The sequence below is a fragment of the Amia ocellicauda genome, chromosome 5 (genome assembly GCF_036373705.1).
Source record: "Amia ocellicauda isolate fAmiCal2 chromosome 5, fAmiCal2.hap1, whole genome shotgun sequence".
Taxonomy (NCBI): Eukaryota; Metazoa; Chordata; class Actinopteri; order Amiiformes; family Amiidae; genus Amia; species Amia ocellicauda.
The window spans coordinates 12,933,488-12,957,105 of NC_089854.1; the positions used below are offsets into that span (position 1 = coordinate 12,933,488).

General features: G+C 39.0%; 1 protein-coding gene across 2 annotated transcripts in view; it reads left to right on the forward strand.

Annotated features, from left to right (window-relative positions):
* The first annotated feature begins 636 nt into the window (after window positions 1–636).
* Window positions 637–23,618, forward strand: part of exoc3l2b (exocyst complex component 3-like 2b) — a 33,491-nt gene continuing 10,509 nt past the window's right edge. The window contains exons 1-3 of one of the 2 annotated variants that reach the window (XM_066703887.1): window positions 637–753; window positions 12,394–12,864; window positions 13,503–13,717. In XM_066703887.1, the coding sequence (XP_066559984.1) occupies window positions 12,416–12,864; window positions 13,503–13,717 (664 nt within the window). In that variant the 5' untranslated portion in view covers window positions 637–753; window positions 12,394–12,415. Of the gene's footprint in view, window positions 754–7,050; window positions 7,746–12,393; window positions 12,865–13,502; window positions 13,718–23,618 lie in introns of those variants that run through there. The other variant, XM_066703886.1, reaches the window with a different exon arrangement.

A 23,618-nucleotide genomic window follows, 5' to 3' on the forward strand; every position in this document is an offset into this window, starting at 1 on the left:
AAGGTAATATGCTGGCTAAGAAAAAAATCCCCTTAATTTTAATTACTCAATGCTTAATGTGTGTATGTTTTTTGGTTGTTTGTTTTGCAAACAGGCCATATATCCTGTTGTAATCTAGAGAAATGGCCAACCCACACATAAATTAGTTGCCTTAGACACTAATGGGCCATCTGATACTACAACATTACTACTTCAACAGGCCCACGCCACCTGAAAAAACAAACATGGGAAGAAAGAGGCCAAACGTGACACATCTTTAGCAGCTCAGTCCAAGTGATAAAACGGGACAGTGGGAGTCTACTGGCTAAATAGTCAAGCAGAAACAAAAGGAGAAAAATCAAACTAACAAACAAACAAACCATAAAGCGCGCACACCAAAAGTGGCCAATTCCATCTAAATACATTTGCCCCTTTCACCAACCCCAAACTCATGCTTGGTGGGAGACGTAATCCATTATAAAAAAATAAAAATACATGTGTTCATATATAAAAATAACACAACAAGGCCAGTAATTAGTATAATTAGAGTCCCGCGGAGGCAGGGAGGAAAGGGGATGGACAGCTTCCTCAGGAAAAAGCATCGTCTTGTACTACAAAACTGCAGTGCCAGGAAACATTGCGGCTCCAGAGTTCAGCAGGCCTCGTTCGGAAGAGTCGCAGGCTGTCAAAAGAGTCTTCAACAACCGTAGAAGGAAAGACACAGTAGGAATGGTTCACCCGTAGAGAAGACTGGGACCTTTCAGAGTACACTAGGTAAGACCCTCTATTGGTTTTGGTTTAGGGATTAAACCTTCTTTTGGATCCTTCCCCTAGGGACTGCTAGTGTTACTCTCTGCAATCTGTTCACTGAAGCTTCACTTTGGGGAACTTTTGCCCTTCCCCCAATGGAATTCTAGAGAAAATCCCTGTCTTTTTTATACTTGTCTCTGATCGAAACTCTCTTCTGAAATAGCCTTGCTCATATCTCAAACCCGGTGTTGTGTGATGGCACATTTCTGTTTTTTTAAATGTTTTGTTGGTTTTTGTGTTTTTTAACGGTGATGATGTATTGATTTTGCGGACGTGAATATTTTCTCCTTACAGCAGATCTTTAGTTGTCGTTGTTGTTGTTGATTTGGCTATCGAAAAAGGGATGCACAGACGAAGGGAGAGGGACTGTTCCTCTTTGACCTCACCATTTTTGCATCAGTACTCTCTTAATTCAATTATTTGAATGGAGAGTCTATGGTATACTAGTTGAGGCAGCTTTGCCATGCATAGCATATGTGTTCTTAAACTTAACAGCGAACTGAAAATTGTGAGTGTTTTGTTGTGGTGTCAGTGCTAAATGTCAAGGAGCCAGACAATTTAAGAACAGTCTGATGCCAAAACAGCTCTCACATAATTCCTTCTGCCTGGACAATGTGCCAATTTGTCAGACAGCCTACCTGTATGGTTTGTTATGTAAACGTTGAGCTGGTAGCAAGCAAAATGCTTAAAGTTTGAAGGGCATCATATCTGTGATTTCTGTTAGTCCTGTGTCATTTGTTTATAAAGGTTCTTGACTGAATTTCGTGCAGATTGTGCATCTATCCTGCTGTTAACTGTGGCCCATGTTGTAATGTGTGTCGTTATAAAGAGTACAGATGAAAGGACATCTCTTTTACATATATTTAAAAAAAAAATGTTGATTGCTTGCCCGTGTGCATGACTTACCGGATCGTTGTGCTTCAGAGATTATTGTTTAAAGGTACAATGGACACTTCAGTCTTCCTTCGAATGCCTTAACAAAGTTTATAATATGTCTGAGATGAGATTACCAGCATATCAGTGTATCTGTATGCTTATTCACTTCAGTTCAAAAGTCAGTTGCTCATCAAAGTTGTTTGGTTGGTTTAGACAGCTTTGCTACAAATTTCATTTAGACATCTGTACTGGACTCTTTCATATGGGATTCTTGTTTTAAAGCTTCTTAATCATTTACACTGGACATTGACACTGTTCAATTATTAGAGAGATTTGGCACACTACCAAAATTCTGCAAACTTGTTGAATAATATATTTATACATTTAAAAACAACAATTTGTATTAATAACTGCCAGGCAGGAATTTTAATAATTAACCCAAACTTTGCCCCAAAAACGGTGGACCTGTCATGTTCCACTCCAGGTTACTTCGCCTTGGAGTGGCATCGCCTACATATCATCTTCATGTCAATGCTACTCATTTTAATGTGGCAGGGCTGTGTGTGTCATTTCAATGTGAATGCAATCAAAAGCATCGCACACTGCATATCTTCTCAGTTCAGGATTTACAACTGCCTGCAAGGTGATACAGGCAAATGCTTTTGAGATTTCCAGCGTTGGTTTTCTTTTTTCTTCGTTCTGTTAGAAGCTCTTCAAACGCTTCGAGGTGACACCAGTCAGTTCCGCAGACACAAGGAACTCTTCCTCTGCCCAAGGTGCTCTGGAGGGTACAGGATGCAGGCTGCTCTGTGGGGTCAGGGTGCCCCATTGAAAGTCCGCACACACATACACAAGTACAACAGCTGCAGGGAATCGACAGCAAAGTTCACCCCCCTTATGCAGCACTTCATCCTCCTCTCCCCAGTCATTATGTAACTGTACAGTCAATCAGGACCAGAGAGAGGGCATTGCTTTCCCGAGGTCATGAAAGGCCCACACCAAGTGGATTGGTGCCATTGGGTTCCACACACTTGCAAAGCAGAGACCCTCAAAACACCTAAGCACTAAAGTATTGCTGTGTTCCATTGCTGCAATATCCAGTGCAAAAGCCCATGTGAAAAATTTGATCAGATGTTAAGACACACAATCTTTTTTTTTTTTTACAGCTTAAATTGATAGAATTTTATCCTTTCATTTTCATTTTCTGGCTCATTCAACTCACCTTGCCATTGCGAGTGTATATTGACTTAAGTTGTGATCCTGCCATGCCAAGTTTGGCAACCACAAACTGGCACGTTTCAGGCAGGGCTGCAGCCCCAGCGGCCTGCGGTGTCAGGCAGTCCCTTTTCCAGAATTCTTGAGAGGTTTTCAGTCAACCCAAACCAGAGTTTCTGGCTGTGAACAAGCCTTGGAGATCTGGGATTGACTGTCTGGAGCCCTGTAAATGAACCCCCTGCCAGTTCTGTGCCTCATGTTTTACATCTTGCTACTTGTTCGAGTTCAGGATTGTTGGAGTGAAACAGATTGTGGTGAAAGTTCATTGGCTCCACAAAAGCGAGTGTGGCTTTCTTTCCCTCCAGAGCCAATAAGCAAACAAAACCACCAGAGTCATTCCCTTTTCAGATTCCCTCGTTTCTTCTTGTTCTTGGTCTTCCCCCAGACATGCTGACATTTTCCAATACAGGTTCAGGACAAGACAGGGCAAAAGCAGGAACTCCATTACTCTATGTATAAAACACCATAGCAGTTTATTTTCCTTTGATTTCAATTCTGGTAAAGCGCACTTCACACCTTTCTGGAACTTGTTTGCATGGCATGTGTGATGTATTCATGAGCCACACTCATGGAAAGAAGCCAACTGTCACAACAAAGACTTTTGCAAAAGACATTTCAGGGAATGTAATTTCCTATTTAGCAAGAGTCACAAAAACCTAGTGAAATCCTTTCCTTTTATTTTAACAGAATCCCCCAGTTTACAGTAAAATGCAAATGTTATTTTTTTCCCTCTTCACTTTGGATGCAGAGCCTCTTATTTCTTCATTTATTTCCTGCCAATGGGTTTCTGACAATGAGCTGGAATGAAATCTTGTTATGTCTTCGCATTGTTTCCATTGTGCATTTCACAAATGTTTGATGATTATCATTTTACAAGAAAGGGTCCTGGGAGTCCTTTGTGTGTTGTTGCATCACAGGATCAATTAAACAACCACACTGACCAGATTAAAAAATAGCCTATTTTTCTCCCAATGGGCAGTTTCTCCTTCTTTCACATGCTCTGCTATTTCATTGATACAACCTCTGCTGCTTCTTTAGAACTACAGAATTCAACAAAGTATGATTCAGTTTATTCTTTGAGGAATCTGGCAAACAGCTTCTCCTAAAAACTGTCTTTAAATATTCAAAAACAAACACATATCTGTACAGTTTGCAATGCCTGGAATAAATCATACACAGATTCCAGAGGCTTCTTACATTTAAAGCAAATATTTTTCAGAGCAACCAATCATATGTTTCTTGGACATTTAAAAGGTGGAGCTAAACTAATAAGTAAAAAGATTTAAATCAAACTCTGCTTAGGCAACGGGTCAAAAGAGGTAACTAGAAAAATCCTAAAATGTCCCAGGTGCCTAATAACCTTGAACCTTGAATTTCTACAGAAAATTATTCTGTTGCACGGCTGAAAAACAGTTACACCTTATTAGAGCCAGAAAGATTTTCTTAAAACACATTACCCCCTTCTGAGTTTTGTTGTCAACTCAACTCTGCAACAAACCTCCAAGCATAGTTAAGATACCTCACTGATCAAACATTTTACCCCAGAAATTATTATTATTATTATTATTATTATTATTATTATTATTATTATTATTATTATTATTATTATTTTACTGTTCTTGCCTAAAGTTGAGTTTGGGGGGGTTGTCTTATGAGTTATATAAACTTGCAACTAGACAATTGAATTGAAACTAACAAACAAAATTCTAAAAATGTGATTTAAATAAAAGCAATGTTTAACAAATGACAAGCTGAAGAGCTGTAAATCTAAAGCAAATCCAAGTAATGCACAGGTTGACCAGATTATTTAATCAATAAACCCATCTTTTCTTTTTAACCCCTGAGCAGCTCAAACCCACTGTGAGATTGAGTCACTGAGTCACAGGGGGCGTTGGCAGAGCTGAAATAAATCAGGGACATTTGTTACATGAAAGATGGCAGAAAGGGCAAGTCTTCAGGATATATTGTTGTCTCTGCGTTCACAGAGTTAAATGTCTGTTTGAAGCCTGAGCGGATTATCCCTAATCTAATCTATTGTTTCAAATAGAGTAAGTTAAAGAGTCAGGGGGCAATGAGGGAGTGGGAAAACTAAATTCCCCTGTAACGAACGAAAAACAAACAAATGAGGAGTGAGAAGGGAAGGAGGGAGATTAATTTATTTGTGAAAAATGAAAGAGTAACTGACAATTTCAAGTCCATTTTGATTATATGAATTATAAGCAGGCCTTCATGAGACCACCACACTGGTAAATTCAACCTGTCATTTTCATTTTTTTTATGCATCCGCAGCCATTAACAATTGCTCTACAGGGGGTGGAGTGGGGTGGTCATGTTAGTGAGGAGATGTGTGTGTATTTGTGTGTGTGTATGGGAGACACAACACACACTAGGCTACTGTTTTTGTCAAGGGCTTGCTCCCTGAAGGAAGTCCATTATTTTGCAGTCGTGTCACCAGGGAAGCCATTCCAGCCAGGGCCCGGTGTGAGTATGTTGCTGTGTACCAGATCAGACCCCGTGGTGACGCACTTTGGGCTGCCTCTATTGTGTCAGTGCAGAGCTAATGCGTGGATCTCAATCGCACCCTTGTGAACCCCTGTTGTAACAGGGGAAGAGGAAGGATGACATGGGGGGTGGGGGCAAGACTGCCAGTGCTAATCTAAGGTTAATGAGGTCTGGAGTCGGTGGGAAGGTGAAGGGAAGGCGTTTTTTTTACATTAGCCAAGTAACTGTAGTGAGAAAGTGCGACTGGTGTATATTGTGCCAACATGCTGACTGTATGGATGATTTCCGATTGAAGCTTTTTAAAAGGGAGAAAGTACAATTCCACTGGTCTGATGTTGTCTGTTGTCTGTTGTCTGCTGTCAATACAGAAATTCAATCTGTCCAGGTTAAGGGGTTTAGCAATAAGAGTACTGGCTACAGTTAGGGTAACAGAAAGCATGTCAACGTAGTACTGGGAAAGAAAGGCATTTGACACTTGTTGGGAACGTCTTATCTGTTCCCAAAAAAGGCTTGAACATTTTAACAGTAAGTTTCAGGGAATAATTAAGAAACTCATTGCATGTATGTTTTTTTGGAAACAGATCTGGAATTAATATAAGGAATTAAATACTTTTTTGGATCCTCTGATGAAACATGACCTCCTAGATTAACTTACCTTAAATACTTTAGTAATTCTAAAATTGTACTTTGTATTAAAGCTTAATTTTATTTTTTTAATTGAATTGTAGTGCTGCACTCTTGTAATGCTTGTGTAACCTGTAAGTCGCCCTGGATAAGGGTGTCTGCCAATAAACAAATAATAATAATAATAATAATAATAATAATAATAATAATAATAATAATAATAATTATTATTATTATTATTATTATTATTATTATTATTATATCTGCAGCTACATGTTCAACAAACATGGTAAAGGGAACGGTAGGGGAAGTCTACATTAATCTGATAAAATAATTAAAGAACCGGTAATGCAAACACTGGAGAGATGAAAGATGATAAAACAGGTCCAGCCAAATGAGAGAGTAAAGTAATTTCCTGTAAACTGAACTGAGATACTAAATGAAAGCAACACACATTAATGTTAATGTCTGAGGTTTTAAAACTAGAACAATCCCACACATTCATAAGTGGCATACCCATTTTCCCTGTAGTGAGACAGAAAGGTCTATTGAAAAGCAAACAAACAAAGAAACAAATCATGCAAACCAGTGTCAATTTACAATCTGTCCAAAATATGTTTTCACTTTTGTCAGCAGCTGCCTTGCAGACCCCGATTAAGAAACACGAGACAGGTTAAATTTGAATGTACTAAGAGCAGTGGAGGATTGTATTATTGACATTCAATTGTACCGGTTGCGTGTCAAATTAAATATTTTTTTTTATCATATTGTAAGCATTACAGTAATTTCTACTACTCCAAGTTCCGCGTTTCTCAACAAGAAATACAACAATACAAATAACAAACATATTATCAGAATCTCCATGTGCACTGAAACAAAGACATCAGGTGATTCAAACATTTTGTTTGTTATTTCAGGATTTGTTTTTCCTTGTTAATTTCAATAAACACACTTTTCAACTTTTCTTCCAGTAAATCGAGTGCGAACCATTGTCCTTATGGGAACATCCTATTGGTGTCATACTAAATACTGACAATTCAACAGACAGACACAGACACACACTGACTGTGACTTTCACTGAGTCAAAGGCAGACTCAGATTGAAAGCTCACCTTAATCAATTGGTTCATTTTTCACTTTTGTCACAGGTTTCCACATTTTCCTCAGTACGGTTTTTAACTTCCTTTGAAATTACCAGCATTTACCACAGTCAATGTTTATAACATCAGCAAGCTGTGTGTGTGTGTTATGTGATGCTACTAACATCATAAACAGTTACAGTGATACAACATAAACCTGTTCTAGTCTTTTGAAATACACAATGAAAGCTGATCAAAGCCCCCAAAAATGCAAAATTACCTCTCAGGTTGATCTGAATTGCAAATAATCACAATCACATGCTATCTGTGCGTCCTGTTGGTGATGTGCATCTGTATTTACCCTAGCTGAACAGTGAGGTAGTACCGGGTATTTCCAGCCCACAGAAGTAAAAGTAAAAGACACAGCCAGCAGCAGCAGTCCTCGGTCTCCCCTATGTAAAGGCAAGAGCAGCTCCCTCTGTCTCTCCTCTGCATTGCTTCCAGTAACTGGAAAGCTAATCTAAGCCAGTTCTTCCCTGCAGTGGTTCTGTTTTTCTGTTCCAAGGATTGAAGAGTAACCTATTTCGCCATCATGCATTCAGTAAGTAACTTCTCCTATTTACAATGTAATTATTCTCACAGTAAACTCTTGTTTGTGATTATGAATGCCCTTGAACATACATAAATTCAGTCACTTTTTTGACCTTTGTCTCACTGAGGTGGAAAGTTTCGTTTTTTCTCACACAGCAGGTTAAATGTTGCAGTCTGTATGAATGATTGTACATGTACCTGAAATAATATTTCACTTTCTGTAATGAGTTAGACTACAGTGGTGGTGAATGTGGCTTAAATGAGGCAAATCTCAATATTGGGAAATGATCATCCAAGAGGAGTTAATTAAATAAATAAATAATATTGATTAGATATGGTAATCATTAATCATTTTTTAAGTGATGTAAGCAAACTTCCAGTCTTTCTTGGTCATATTACAGATGATAAGCAGAATGCTACATTATTTGTATTATTATTTCCAAGGACAAATTACACAACGGTATCCTTTTATCCATTTCCTCTAAATTATGCTTTTTTGTGCTGAGCTATTTGCTTCACCACTAACATCCTTGTTCGCCTATGACAGATGCATACACAAATCTGCTGAGTTTAAATATATATTAAAAAAGAACAACAACATCTGTTTTTGTTGTTTGCATTTCCATTTTTGAAAACACATATGTTGAATTTAATATCAATTTAAATGTTATCTGGTAACAGAGCTATCTTGGCCAGCCATTTTTGTATTTTTAAAAGGTAAACTATGGCCTTTTTGACTCTTGATTCTTCTTGATGTATTTATCACTTATATATATTTATTTTATTTGTTGATGACCTTTAGTATTATTCGTTAATCTGTGGCCAAATGGACAAACATACTTAATCTTGTATAGATTCTTAGGTTACTGATTATAGCCACGATGGTTCCACACAGTATGCAATTATCCTACTTGCCATGCACTGTAAGCTCTATTATTCTGTCACACAGGCACAGGGATTCATTCAAAACCAGCTGACAGAAAAGCATATTCAGCCTTAGCTTCTTCTTTTTAATAAACCATGACTTGCATAAAATCAGCCATGCCTTACTAACAGTCATCAGTTTTTCTGTCTTCCCTCTCAGGGTATGTAATAAACATATCATGGAAAAAAATTAATTGCAGGTGACTTTATGAGAGTACAAAGTCCAAAGTCAAACTAGTAACTTCTCCAGCTTCCCGCCCACCTGCTGTTCTGAAACCCTGAGTTGTTTGAATATAAGACATATATATATCAAGCATAAATCATACTAATTTTTTTTTAGTTTTTGTCATTTTTAATTGAATTTTTGGAATTGCCTTCTTGCAAAGCATGAAGCAAAAAAAGAAACACAGCAGGCTAGGCTTGTTTGTGACTTGATTGTGAGTCTCCTTAATGTGGACTAGTGATTGTTGCAGTTTGGGTCTTTGGAGTTTTTATTTCATATTAGATGCACAACTTAGCAAAATTTCCCCCGTTATGTGTACAAATAAATACCCATAGCGTGTATTCTAAATTTGTTGTCCGTGTCCTTGCCTTTTTATCAAATTGTGTGACTTTGGGTGTGTGAGGAATAGATCTTTCTAATAGAAAGTCACACAGAGTTCTTTGGAATGTGACCAACATTCCTGGGCTCAAACCACTTACTCTTGAGTATATTAGCTAGTGGCTGGAAAGCAGGGTTTGCTTGAACACATTCCACATCTAGAACATCTTAAAGTAAAGCCACTCTATATCTCAGTTCCATCTTAACCAGTTTTCCTGTGAATGTTTGGAAACAGGCTGAGTTTGTTAAGGAGAGGAACCTTAGTTCACATTAATCACTTGGATTATTCATAAGGTTGTACTAGCTGCATAGAAATGAACAGAGACTGACTGATAGATTATCTCGTCTTTGGGTACAGATAAGGTAAATACCAATGCAGATTTGCCATCACACAGTTATGTAAGAAGCGTGGGTAGGCCGATTGTCCATTGTATCGGTCTGTAATGTAAATAAAGGCCAAGAAGGATTTACAGAGACATCCTGTGAACACATCACACTATCTGTGAAGGCAGTGTGAGATGGAAAAGCATCCGTATCTTTGTCTTCGACCTGACAGGGAAGAAAGGTGCTTTACCGTCTCTGTTATCTCCTTAAATTATCAATCCCTGCCATTTTGTAGTGGCCTGCTTCTACATAGAGATTTCAGCTTCCTGGAAAGAGTGAGAGAGGCAGACAGACGGGCCAGGAGAAGGTTTCAATGGGGATGGGGGCTTGGCATGAGAGGTTTGAATTTCTTGCATCCCTCCCTTCATGGAATTTGTAGCCAGGCATTGTCACATTGTTTCTACTTCTCTAACTATTTCCAAGAGGGTGATTTGTACTTGGACAGCGGTATATGGATTTGTCAGATATATTGCACAAGCCTCTGTAAATTGAGGTTCGATTTGAAATGGTTAAATTGCATTTATTTATGTAAAAAAAAAAAAATTCAAGCTTTCATGAGAGCATTATCTGAAGCTTAAAACATGATTCTATCCAGTCTATACAGAGCCACTCCAAACAGTAGTGTAGGCAGGAGACAGGTTTTTCTGGTAACATGCAGTCCAGAGCTCAGAGTTTTGCCCATAAAGCTTTCAACACTTTTGAACTAAGGCTATGAATATAACTCTTACACACACACTTGAGAACACACAAACACACACATTTCCAGCTCAGACTGGCAGGAAGTGATTCAGGACTGGCTGTGTTGTGTTTTCTCCACTCCAAATATGCAAGCAGTCCATGGAAGCAGGAAGTCCAGAAAAAAGGGGATAAAATGTTTTATTGTAGAGGGTCAAAGGCCTCAAAACTTCACACTCATGAACAAGTTGACCGGGGTCTACTCACACCAAAGCCCTGCCCGGGCCCTGACTCCCGCAGCAACCTCTGAGATATTATGGTATTTGGGTGCCACAGCTGGAGTGGTTTTCAAAACCAACTCTCATCTTTCATCCACCTAGCACTTTCAATTGTCATGAGGAATCAAAGACTGCATATAGCACTTTATCAATTTATGGGCCAGACCCAATCACAGTGTTTACCCACCTGTGAATAGCAAATGACGAAGTTGAATCCTATCATGTTTTGATTTAAAAATAGTATAAAGTGGCTTCTAACAATAAATTAAACCCTGATAGGGTACAGATTTTTAATTTGTGTTTCAGGGGTAGGTCTAAGTTTTCATTTGGTCTAAAGTCTTTTTAAAGAGTATACACACTGCAAACATAACAACAGAAGACACACACTAATACTGATGCAATAAGACATGTGTGCTCTACTCACCCTCATGAGTAATCTAACTCCCTGTCTTTACTCAACCCAACATAAAATAGGGCAATATACCAAAGGGAAGTAACAAAGTGCAGTTATGCTAACATAAGCAGAATTCAAACAGGTAAAGTGTCATGTTGCAAGAGATCCATGGGGGGTTCTTTGCAATACCTACAATACTTGATTGAAAAAAAGACTGTGCAAACACTGTGAGATATTTCAAGCTTTGGAAACATTACTTTTGCACCGAAAATAGCATTGAGCAACTTTTCTGCAGTGATGAGCTTCCCTATACTTTGTGATCATGTTCGAATTTTCGAAATACATTGATCAGAGTAATGTATCTGTCTTTTTATTGTTTGTTGTACTTTACTCTTGTACTGAAAACTGCAGGTCATATAATAAACAAGTTTCTCCAATATTTACTTTAATAGAACTGCTGATTAATTATTTTATGAAGAGGAGTGGAGGAATGAATCCCTAAACAGCAAAGCTTTAACTGCATTTCTAATCAAAAGTAAATTGTTCTTATGCATTTGTATTAGGAGAAGTCAGCGAAATATTACTTATCTTCTGTAATGGTTACTTCAGACATCAAACAGCTAATTGAGAAGATGCCTCTTGGAATGACGATGTCCAACAATGAAAATTTCACTGTTCTGAGAAAGCGTGTTTATTTGATTTTGTTTTCTGGTCCTGCTATCCAAACTGCTTATTTAAACAAACTTCTATGTCCCCGGGGTGGAATTCGCTGGTCCGTCTTACTGTCTGACTCCCATATGTGAACTTGTTCTGACTCTTCAAAGTCTGGTTCTTGTTTTCATCGTCTTAAAGTTTGACATCCTAGCATCACAAAACAGAAGCATTTATTTTTTAAAGTCTTTCTCATTTTGTGATCCATCTTTGGTAACATGGCAAGTAAGTGTGGTCCTAGGCCAAATAAAATGATCAGATTTTTTTTTAATAGATCAGAATGTCTGATAAATATTAATACATTTACAGCAACCAACCTACAAGTCAGTGCTTTGTTTTAGGAAAGTTTCCTTCTGCACACCTTGCTTAAATGTTCCTGTGAAGTATAACTGATCTGTGAGTTAATTTTGTCTCTCAGGAAGCAGCAATCAGGGAATACTATAAATCATACAGTCTCTGCCAGGCAAATAAAAAATGGCGGGTACACAATTGACTGCAGTACAGGTTATTTTGACATGTAATTTTGCACAGCTGACCTCTACGGATCCAGCTGGCAACTTTACCATGAGAATCCGGAGAAGCAGCAAGATTAGGGACCCTGCCTTCCTTCCTCTTTGGTCTGAGTTCTTGCAATGAAAAAAACAAACCATAAATCCTTTAGTAATCTTGAATTGTAATTTGTCTTTCACAGATTTTAACCCCTCAGAGGAAGAATGCCCATCCTTAAGAATCTGCCAGGAAAACTGAAGGGGGGTAAGGGGAACAGGCCACCGGGGGAGCTGATCCTAGGGAGAATGAGCCTCAACCTCAACCCTTTTGATGAGGAGGAACGGGGTGAGGAGAATGAGAGCGGGCTCCTGGATAGGGGGTCGCCAGTCAACGAGAGGAACCCCTTTGAGGAGGAGGAGGAGAACGAGGTGAATGAGGAGCGACGCAGCATTGGGGGCCACAACAGTCCCCTGAGGGGCACACTGGAGCGCATCCGCACCGTCTCGCCGCTCAAGACCCTCGGCAAGCTGGGGAAAGGGCTGCGCTTTTCGGGTCGCCACAAGGGGGACAACAGCCCCTCTCCACGCCGCCCCAGTGAGCTGACCTCCCCTCTAGAGAAGGACAAGAGGAAGACCATTCGCAGAAGCTCAGAGGAGCTTGTGTCCCTGCTCAGGTGGGAAAGGGGATCAGGGATTTGGGGAAAGTTAATTTATAAGTGCTTATATCTGTTGATCAAATGAGTTAGAAATGGAAGACTGTGGTGTGTCTGATGCTTGCAGACTTAATTGTGTCTCCAAAAAAGAATCATGACTGTTACAATGTCATTAATGTCAAAATTAAACATCCTTGATGGAGTTTTTATCCTTTTTATATTCACCAAAATTCACCACATGAGATGTTCCCTTCCCCCATTGATTCTTCCTGTGCATCTTTTCAAAACATCTCATTGAATGAATGGGACAATAAGGTGGCTCGTTTTATTTATGGCTTTGTTTGTTTCTACACTGTTGTGGCTGCAGCACCCTCTTACGTCCCTGAGAGCTAATGAGCTATTTAAAGCCATTACATTGTTTGTGCGAGTCCATTAAATGCTGCCGAGACGCCATGAAACCTGGAAGGAGGCATATTTTATCATCAGCTCTCCCCACTGTTTTTTCAAAGTGATTGTTTGTCTTTTTAGAAACATTCACTCAACAAGTCTGCCGGTATTGTTACATTCCATGCCTAGGAAAAGGATAATGGGGAACAGGTCAAGAATCAAATCACTGTATCTTAACCAACTCATTGTTGGTCGTTCTCGTCTCTCCGCAGATTGTCAGGAAAGCGAAAGGAGAGCCTGCCCAACGGGGATCTGAGTTTCGGGGATAAGGAGAGCCTGGATGGGGACAAGAGGCGTATGTCCTTCCTCAAGATGGTGAGAGGAAGCAAGATCAAGCGAGATTCCCCTGTGGAGAAAGTGGCCCAGGAGGGGGAGGAGGAGAAGGTGGAGGAGAAGCCAGAAGTGAAACCCAAAGAGCCACTGTCTGGTAAGGACCGGAGCGGCATGGATTGCTCTCAATAAACTTTCAGCTATCTCTATGTAACAACTCCTTTTTGTGCTTCAGCTTTTCTTGATTGCAGAATTTTACTGTTTCTGTTGAACTTGCTTAGACATACTGGAAAACAAACTCCATACAGGAATAGTTCTGAACCCTTCAGTTTTCTTCTGACTGGAAAATTCCACCTTTAAGATCAGAGCAATCAGTTCTTGAAGAGATAAGGAAAGAACACAATGCTAGACCTTAAAGGCATCACCAGTGCTTAGTGGCCATGAAGTCTACTTGGGTTTAGTGAAAGACTAGTATCTTTTATTGTGTAAGCTTTGGCAGATTTGTTTTTATGAAAACAAATGTGTGTGATACTGTGGTGGAGATCTTATCCTCATGCAGACCTCAGTCTTTCCAGTTCAGTTCAATTCATGAGCAGGAGACAGCATATCATGCCTATGTGAGATCTTTTGTGATATATTCTTAAAAAGTAGGACTTTCCCCTTGGATGTCTTTTATCTGTTGCCAAAATCTCAGGACAAAATGTTCTATACTTTGACTTTGAGAGCATTCCCAAGTTACAATATAATTCTAAGCATTAATGCTCTAAAATCAGGGGGAAAGAATCTCAATTATGAATTATCTTTCTGGAGACAATACTTTGTTTGTTAAATGTTATTCCCAAGTTTCCTATATGTCTATTTCTGCTACTTCTGAATACGTCAGAATGAAAAGGAGGGGAAAACATGTGATGTTCCCCAGGAAAATGCTGATAAAACAGGCCCAGATAACCAAGTTAGGCATTCCAACTGTCCTGTCTGCAGTTCCATGCATGGGGGCAGTCGGTGTTATTGAATCACAGTGTATTACGTGACAAGCCAATAGGCCATGGTTGTACTGATTTTCCAGTGTAGTTTGCTGAAGTCACTGATCCCAGACATAATAAAAAAAAAGGAAAAAGCATTGCTTCCGTGTCAGTCCAGAAACAATGGAACATATGACTCAGGGATAATCATTTAAAAAAAGTATTGATCCACTGGTGAAGTGCCTTGTCTTAGCAAACAGAATGTTCAATGTTCAACAGAAAAGATGCACAGTCAAGATATCCATCCCTTTGAGCCTGCTCTATATTTGTACTTACTTATAAAATACACTGAATAAATGAATTAACATTTTACTATAAATATTTGAAAACTTGTTTAATCTGCATCTGGTTTGAATCGCTTCATACTCATTAATTATTAAAAGAGCTGGAATGTGGTCTCCCAGGGGGTCTGTGATTGGCTGATTAACCAGCATGACAACGCAGTTGCATTCCTTACACTCATTGTTTGGTCAATAGGCCAGACACTTGGAGGCAGTGTGTAGCCTATATCTCCAAATGTTGTGATTTACCAAATATCAGGGTCTGTTCTTTAATTAGTGATTTGGTTTATGTTCCTTTCAGTTCAGCCTTCAATTTACTTCAGTTTAAATCTTTTTTGTAATTTCAGTATCCAGTAAGTGCTTTTTTTTTTGTAAGTGAAGCAACCATGCTTCTTCTGTTAGTGTTTTGATGGTTTTGTATGTGTAAAAGGCCAGCATCTCGATTCTTTCAAATTCAGTCAGTTTTGTTTTAGGATAAATAACATTGTTTGGATGCCCACATGGCCCAAAAAAGTATTACATGGATTTTACATTCATTACACCAATAGAATGAGCTGTTGGCTTCAGGGACACAAGTGATGGGCTATGTCTTTCTTATGTTGGTGTTTTCGTCTAATTTGTCTAGGTAGTGAACTTCGAAAAGTTTATTGCTGTTGGACTGTAAGATAAAGTGCATGGCGGTAGCAACAGGGCTCTAGCAGCTGTGAGGCTATTTAGTAAATAAATGACATAGATGTCGCCACCCGGTATATCTGCACTGTAAATACACGCAACAGCTTGGGTGCGGAATGTGCCTGCTAGACAACAAACACAAGCACACATCTCTTTCCATCTGCTTCTGTCTCCATGTGCATATCTGCAATCACTTTAGACACGTGCGGTCTACCCAATTTGACCAAAAACACAAATTATTGTTTCATTATATATTTTTGGCTGATTTTAGCACATGTCAAAGGCAACTACCATTCAAGGACAATAAAAGTTGTGCTGCAGGAAAATACAGTAAGCTTATTCTATACTAAGCACATTCATATTGTTGTAGAAATACTGCTGCAAATGTGTTACCTTAAATAAAGTTTTTAAGAGCTAGATAGTCATTAGTCAAACCTGTGCAAGGACAGTGGCATATTTTCAGCAGAGGAAGACAGAAAATCAAGAGGTCATCTGGATTCGTTTTTATTGGTTTCGAACAGGGAAATCAAGTTTAGTAGATTTTAATAGCAAGGCCTGCTCCTGTAACTTTTGCAGGATGCTCAGAATAATTTTATCAAGCAAACTATAACAAACAGCGTTTCATGTTACACTGCTTTTACAGCTTCCCAGAATGCATTATGCATGAAACCGAGATATGTAAGATAAGGAAGGGTTAACACAGAAGTGGTCCAAACTAGTCTCTGTATTTTTTTATACTGTGTTGTAGTTTTTCATTCTCCTTTGAAACTTGTGTCCTTCTTTGTGCTTAAAGAGAGTAAATCCTCTCTTGCCGCTATGTGGTATCTTGTTATCAGGGCCATCTTTCTGTAACCCTAGTAACCTCAACATAGTCTCTCAGCTGAGATAGCAAACCCTGCGCCTCTTCATATTTATTTGTATTTTTTTCCAACTGTGGCAACACTGTACCCTGCTGCTGTGCGAAAACAGAGGGGGACAGTGGCGTCACACTGCGGCGTCCTTGTTCTTCACTCACGGCTTGGTTAAACAACATCAACTGGAAATCAGTCAAAATGCTACCAGTGGGGTTTCTAACAAATAAAGAGTCTAAAACCAGCCAAACACCACAGATGAGCTATGCCTTACCTTACAAGACAGCAGTAAGAAATCCTTCACCTTTCAGGGGTTTCAATGTCAAAAATCCCAGGTGGGCAAAAACGAGTTGAGGGTGGGCATTATGGCAAAAGATTCCTCAGTGATTAAACAACCTCTGACCAAATACATACAAATATTGTTTTACAGTGCTGGACATTGAAAATTGAGGCAACAGGCAGCAACAGGCACAGACAATCGGTAAAAGTACAGAATATCTCTTGCTTGTTTGAACATGATGCTTGAACTATAGCTGCCACAGTGCTGCCATGCAGAACCAACCAATTCTAGGGGGTCTTTTCAGTTTGAACTGTACAGCTTTACTTCAGACATGCACAGGCAGCCTGAAAATGAGAAGGCTATCTTTTGAAATTTTTGAAATAATTTGAGAGGTCTGGCTCAGTGTTCTTTATCAAGTTACATGTGCAGGTTTTTGCAATTGTACAACCTGGAATGCCTGCTTCAATGTGTGCCGTACATTGTTTTTCTTTTTTTGGAACAAACAGACATGGAAAAGTACTCAGTTTAAACTGCACTGCTTGGGTTTTCTTATTTTTACTTGATGTCCTTTGCGGAGGTGCTAAGAAAGCATGTTACTGAGGGGAAACAAAGCAGTAAGCCTGTGTTTGCAGAAATTTGTATTGTATCATTCATTACAAAAGAAAAACAAATAAGAGCTGTAGACATGTGGGTGAGTGGGGGAGTTGGAATGGTGGTTGTCCCAAGAGTGTAAAAGTGAATGACACACTGGTTAATTTTTGAGTTCAAACACACTCAACAAATGAGTGACAAAAAAACAACAGATCTTATATATTGATTTGCCATTTACCACCACCCAACAGGAAAATACAGATAAATTGATCACTACAGGAAAACTATAGCCTGATTTTCAGCCTGATTTGATAGATCCCTGACAAGTTTGTAAGCATTAATCATTAGCTTTAACTCTGAAGACCCTGTGTTGAATTTTTCTCAGGATTTTGAAAGCCTGTTGCCAAAGACCTTCAACCTTTAATATATTTTGCAATCAGCATTTTGCGTCCAGTAATATGGGATTTCCCAATATAGGAGGAAGAATGTTTGTGGGGTTTGATTTGGCTTGGATTTCTACCTTTCCAGTACAAGAGACCTGATTCTAAGGACAGGGGAGATCAGTTTCCAAGGTGACATAACTAAAGCTGACTGGGTTAATTCTAACATGGTTTGTAAATGATTTCTAGACTTCTCCCATTATTCAAGCACTAAAGACCATAAAACCATAACATCCTGTACTTTCTTCAATATCCATGGTGACAAACAGTCAGGCTGAGCAAGGTATGCAAATGATGATGTAAAGTAAAAAGGTAGCACGTGGTATTTGTATGTTTTGCAGGGTAACACAACACCATTGCACACAGAAAATCATTTAAAATCACACTTAGAAACAATATATAATAAACAGATTCCCAACAAATCCCAAAGATACTTACACCCATGCTAGATTATAGACCAAAACCTAGTTACAGGGTTTGCTTTGAGTTTACTAGGGCAAGGACGCAAATCAGAAACCAAGCTGGTACAGTTTGCATCTTGCATTTATAATGAAGGTTTCTATGCTTGTGAGTGCATTAATACAATCTTTAGAAGAAAGGTTCTGTCTTCTAGCCCTTAGAAGAAAAAGGAGGAGAATCAAGCTGATGGATTGTTTTATATTTTGTGCTTATTGCCCAAAAAGTAAATATATCTGATCCTGCAAAAATGCAAATAAACAAGCAAACAACCACAAAAAATAAAAAAAGAAGTTGCATTGAAAAAACTATCTAGTAGAGTAAAAAGGGGAAGGTGAACCCTTTTGAAACCCAGATCCACATTTCTCTGGTTAGTGTCCAGTTTGAAAAAGACCCAGAGAAAAACAACGTTCTTGCGACATTTTACAGTAAGCCTTCTCCAGACAGGGAACGTTTATAAGTTCTCACAGATTGTTTGGCACAGCAAAAATAATTGCAATTGAATTGAAATAATTGAACTACAGTTTTAGGCTTTTGTAGTGAATCCAGTGGTTAATACAAACCTGGTTTTGAAGGGGTTGGGGTGGGGTGGGGGGGTTAGACAGGCAGTAGGCGTAACGTCAGAAGAAAGAGAGCTGGCATCAGCCTAGGACAGCAATAAATGAGGACAGCAGGCAACCCAGCTGTGACTACAGGGAGGAAACTGGAACCCCTTCTGCTTATTTAATATTTCAGTTTGGCATTGAAATATTTATTCACTCATTGCCTGCTGAGATGTAAAGCTGCCTCCTGACCAAAAACCCACTGGGGAGCAGCGGGAGAAACGTCTGGAGGGGCAGAGTGAGGACGCGTGTGGCGGGCCCTCAGACTCATTAGTAAGTGGACCGGGAAAACTGTGGTGAAAGACTAGTGCATAGGTCACAGCCACAGTCTGGCATAGGAGCACGGGGAGCACCTTGTGTTGTAAAATATTTATGAGGCAGCAAAGAGCCTGTTTACTGTTAGGGATGATTATAATCCCATTTGCCCTTGGTGATCACTGGATAGACGTCACAGCTGTTTCTCTAGAAGGAGCCAGTAAAAACGGTCTTTACAGATGGGCTGTTAGCACTAAACACTGGCAGAGTAGTGAGGGTTGAGGTTTTTGCTTACTCAGTTCAATTCTCACAGCCAGCCTTTTTTTTTTCTCAGAAGAATGCATTCCTTTTCTATCTCCTGCCAAGACCACTTTTTAGAAAATGAGGAAACTCAAGCCAGCCCTGTTGTACAGTACCTGGCACATCCAACAACTGGAGAATGGCTCTCATCCCTTTAATGTAGTTTCCATTTAAGAAGGGCAGGATAATATAACACAAATTCTATTTAAATTGTTTTTAATGTGACACTGAAGTGCCCTCCAAACCAAGGTTTTAGGTTTCTGTTCTGTAAAGCTAGGCAGAAGTTCCTGGCAAGTTCAAACTTGTAGACAACCTGTATGTTTTAAAAGAGTCAATCTCTGAAAGCCCTACATGACTGGCTGAAACATCTGTCCATACACTGATGACCACCAGAACACTTGCAAGCAGAGGGATGATTCCATATCCACTGGTGTATAAGGATTCAAAATGATGATTGATTGAAAAATTGTATCTAAAAGACGGTCCAGGAAGGTTTTACATTCCGGTAAGACGAGACAGCAGATACACCGACAGTGAACTGAAGACAAAGATACACCAGTGATTTCCGCTATGTTTCCTGATAAACGGAGGATGACTTTCCACATCCCAAACGTCACAAGCACGTACACTTTTTGGCAAGCTTTGACTGGAGGGCATTGTATTTTATATTTAGATGTCCTTCCGTTGTCCTGGTAAAGCTGGCAATGGTTTGTGGTGTATGGTGGGGCGCCACATCATTTCACACTTCCTACTTTAAAAAAGACCCAAACAGATGAGAAAAGGCCATTAGATTCCCACAGCTAGTCCTTTTAAAGTGTGTGACTAGTGGAATGATTTTCCAGGAAATATGAAAAGGGACAGCTTAGCAGCACATGGCCATCGCAAGCTATGATCGGTCTTTTCCTGAATCTCATGACTATATGACCAGTCAGCTGTATACTTTCCAGTGTTAATTGCATCAGCTTTGGTTGTAGTTTGGGTTGCAGTTTAAATACAATTTTAGTTTTATTTATGTTTGTTTTTTAATGCTCTGAAGTGAACATCCCACCACAACAACACAGAAAAGGAAACTATACATGGAAAACGTGAGACAATTTCAGTTAGCTAATGACAGTAACATAACATAAGCAGTATCCTTTGACTGAGGATATGCAATGACATCCGAATGATCCTGACTAAACGACGCAAATGATTCCCTTAGGTCTAAAACTCCGCAACAGTTTTGCGGTCTGAGTGAGACTATGCCAACAATCAAACACGTTCTCCCTAAATTTACTTTGGTACCCTCCAGAAAACACAAACCAAAACTGTCAAATGTTTTAATGTCTGTCTTGTCTTTTACCTCTGCTACAGAACCAGCAGCTGCCAAATTCCCAATCGGTTACATGTATGTCGCCACAAGTCTATCCTGGTGGTCATGCTGCTCTTTTAAATTTTTTTGTTGTTGTTCCTTGCCAAGCGACTCATTGCCTCTTCTTTTGGAGACCAGATTGATGGATCAGTGGGAGCATTCTTTCGGAGTGATCCTTGCTCCTTAGGGTCTCAGCCAGTACACTCTTACCCCAAGCTCAAGCTCAAGCACAACAATCACAAACACGCAATGGGGGAATGCATCCCAGTCAGCTTTTCTCTTGGGTGTCTTGCAGCTGGGCCGCATTAGAGGCTTTTCAATTTCAAACACACAGCAGCTTTGTAAGATGCATAAGGACACAATTTCATTCAAGACACCACAGGAGTCACTGCGAAAGTGACTCCATGCCCTTTCAAGTAATCTGAATCTGGATGCAATGGCCAATATTCGCAAGCACTAAACTAAACATAAGGCAGTGTTTATTTGGGGAAATGTTTTACTGCGTGGAGCACAAAAACAACAGAACCTTCTTTCTTCTTCTAAGCTAGTGTACAGAATCCAATCCCAGACGTGATTGAACTTCAAATGCTTTTTCAACCACTTGGGTGACTGTAACCCTGCTTTAACTTAGTCACTCAAGAGGCATCCATTTGAGCAATCATGTTTCCCAATAAACAGTATATCTTTTCTATGTCAATTATTCGATTCTAACAGATAAAGGCAGCACTTTATAGCATTGAATGCCGCCCTTAAACTGCAATTGGCAATACTCAGCCTTTGTTCTCCACAATCTAAATGGTTGTTCCCAAATTGAACAGCCTTGTCCTGTTCATTGAGTTTGATTTACTACCATTCAGAAGGATTGTACAACCACCCACAACCGCTTTCAATTGAATTGCAGCTGTTAATTTTATCGGTGGTGCACTTTGTCTTCTGATAAACAGATACTGCACTTTGCACCTTGACAATCACCTGGTTACATATGAGGGTGGCTGTAAATCCATGAAAAAAAAATATTATTTCCCATTTTCCACCAATTGGTTCCCAGCAGCAGGTGTTGAAAACTTGGACAAAACTTGCATCTGCTGCATCACCAAGCACTTCTATGTTGTATTGTACTCTTTAACAAACTGGTTAAGAGGATACTGCAATCAGACAAACCATTACCTCCATTGTGCATAGCATGGCTGTTTTTCTCTGTATGGTTTTGCTTTACAAGTGTTAGCGATAACAAACCCCTTTGCAATTCCTCTCTATGGCAAAGTCTATGTCTATAACTTCTTCCTAAAGTCTCTAGGAACATCACTGATATGACTTCTAAAAGATGTTTAAAAGGTTGTTTTTATAGGCATTGTTAGTCATCTATGCAGACTTTTGTTTCGTGCAGTGCTTTCAAATGTTCTCTATGCAATGCACAATGGTTATGGTATTGTATTGTTTCCAAAAACATTGCAAACATCCATTTAAGAAAAGGCCATACACTAAGTCTCCACTTGATTTTTCCCACCAACAGTGCCAGGCCACACTTTCCATTCTAGGTCTCAAGGATTTTCAAGACGTCAATGAAATAATCTCCAATGTGTGCTTTGATCCAGGGAGATCAATTAAACTTTGCACTGACATTGAAATAAAAAGTAGATGAAAACAATAACCTTTCAGACTTTAAGCACAGAACACAGTGAGCTAATGGGGAGTGTTCACTGATCTCAGTTGGAATTTTTTATTCCATCTTGGCTTTTCTCTTCATTTTTTAAACTATTGTTTTAACCAGATTCATGTCTCAAATGAAGTCACATCTCCTGGTTTCTTTAAAATGAGCACCAATCACCAAACACACTGGAAGTGTCCAGTAAAAAAAATGATTTACTTAACGCTCAGTAGTTACATGTACTTGATTGTAACATCACACAATGAACACTTTTGTTCACAAACATCAGTACACAAACTTTGACTTTGGGGTCATGTTAGAATGACCGTGTACAGGAAAATGACATTTTACGTATTCAAATTGAATGCAGTTCTTTTTCAACAGATGACAATGATTCACTTAATTTTCAGAAAGTGATTTGTCTCTACAGCTTGTAACATGTCCTTTCCCAAAAAATACATTTCTTTAAATCCATAGAAGTTTGAAAGGTATGCATGTTAACAAAAAAAAAATATTTTTAATGTTCAGGATCATCACTTGACATTTAATAAAATAAATTTAAATAAAAAAATAAAAAAACTTGAAGTCTCTCCAATAGATGCCATTGTGAGTTTAAATGAAACTTTGCTGAGACATTTTGTGGCAAATGAAATCAATACTTCTCTGGGGTATTGCCAAACAGAACCATGTTTTGCAAAAACAAAACAGTACTGAAAATAATCCCCCTGCAGAAGAAACAAACAGTACAACCCTATTCTCTCCGGCTCTTTCGGGCACACTTCTGCTCTTTTTTAATGTGTGGCATTCTAAGTTAACCCACTATGAAAGGAATATTTTAAGCATCAGGATCAACTGCTTCCATATTTGATGATGAGACACATGAAACAATTCATTCTGAAATGCAATTACTTACTCTCCCCATCAGATATATAGACAGTTATAGACACACCCCAATGATTAAAATCTAGCGGGAAAGATATGTTTTTATTACATATTAAGTATATGTTGTTGGCATTTTTGTCAATCATTCACCAGCTATGAAGGGTTTTGCTTTGTTTTACACCTCAAGTTTAACTCACGCAAGTTACAAGTCAACAAATCATTTGGACTCAAAATTGAGATTCAGACATTTTTATAAAGAAGGAAATTATAGTTGACACAAAACAAAACTGTAGCATTTCATAAAATTAAATACTATCAGCCCACCAAGCCAGTGCCAGAATGTACTATAAAAAGTTAAGGTGATCAAATTGAATCATGAAACCTTTAGTGCTATAGGGACCTTGCAGCTTCTGTGTCTTTAACATAA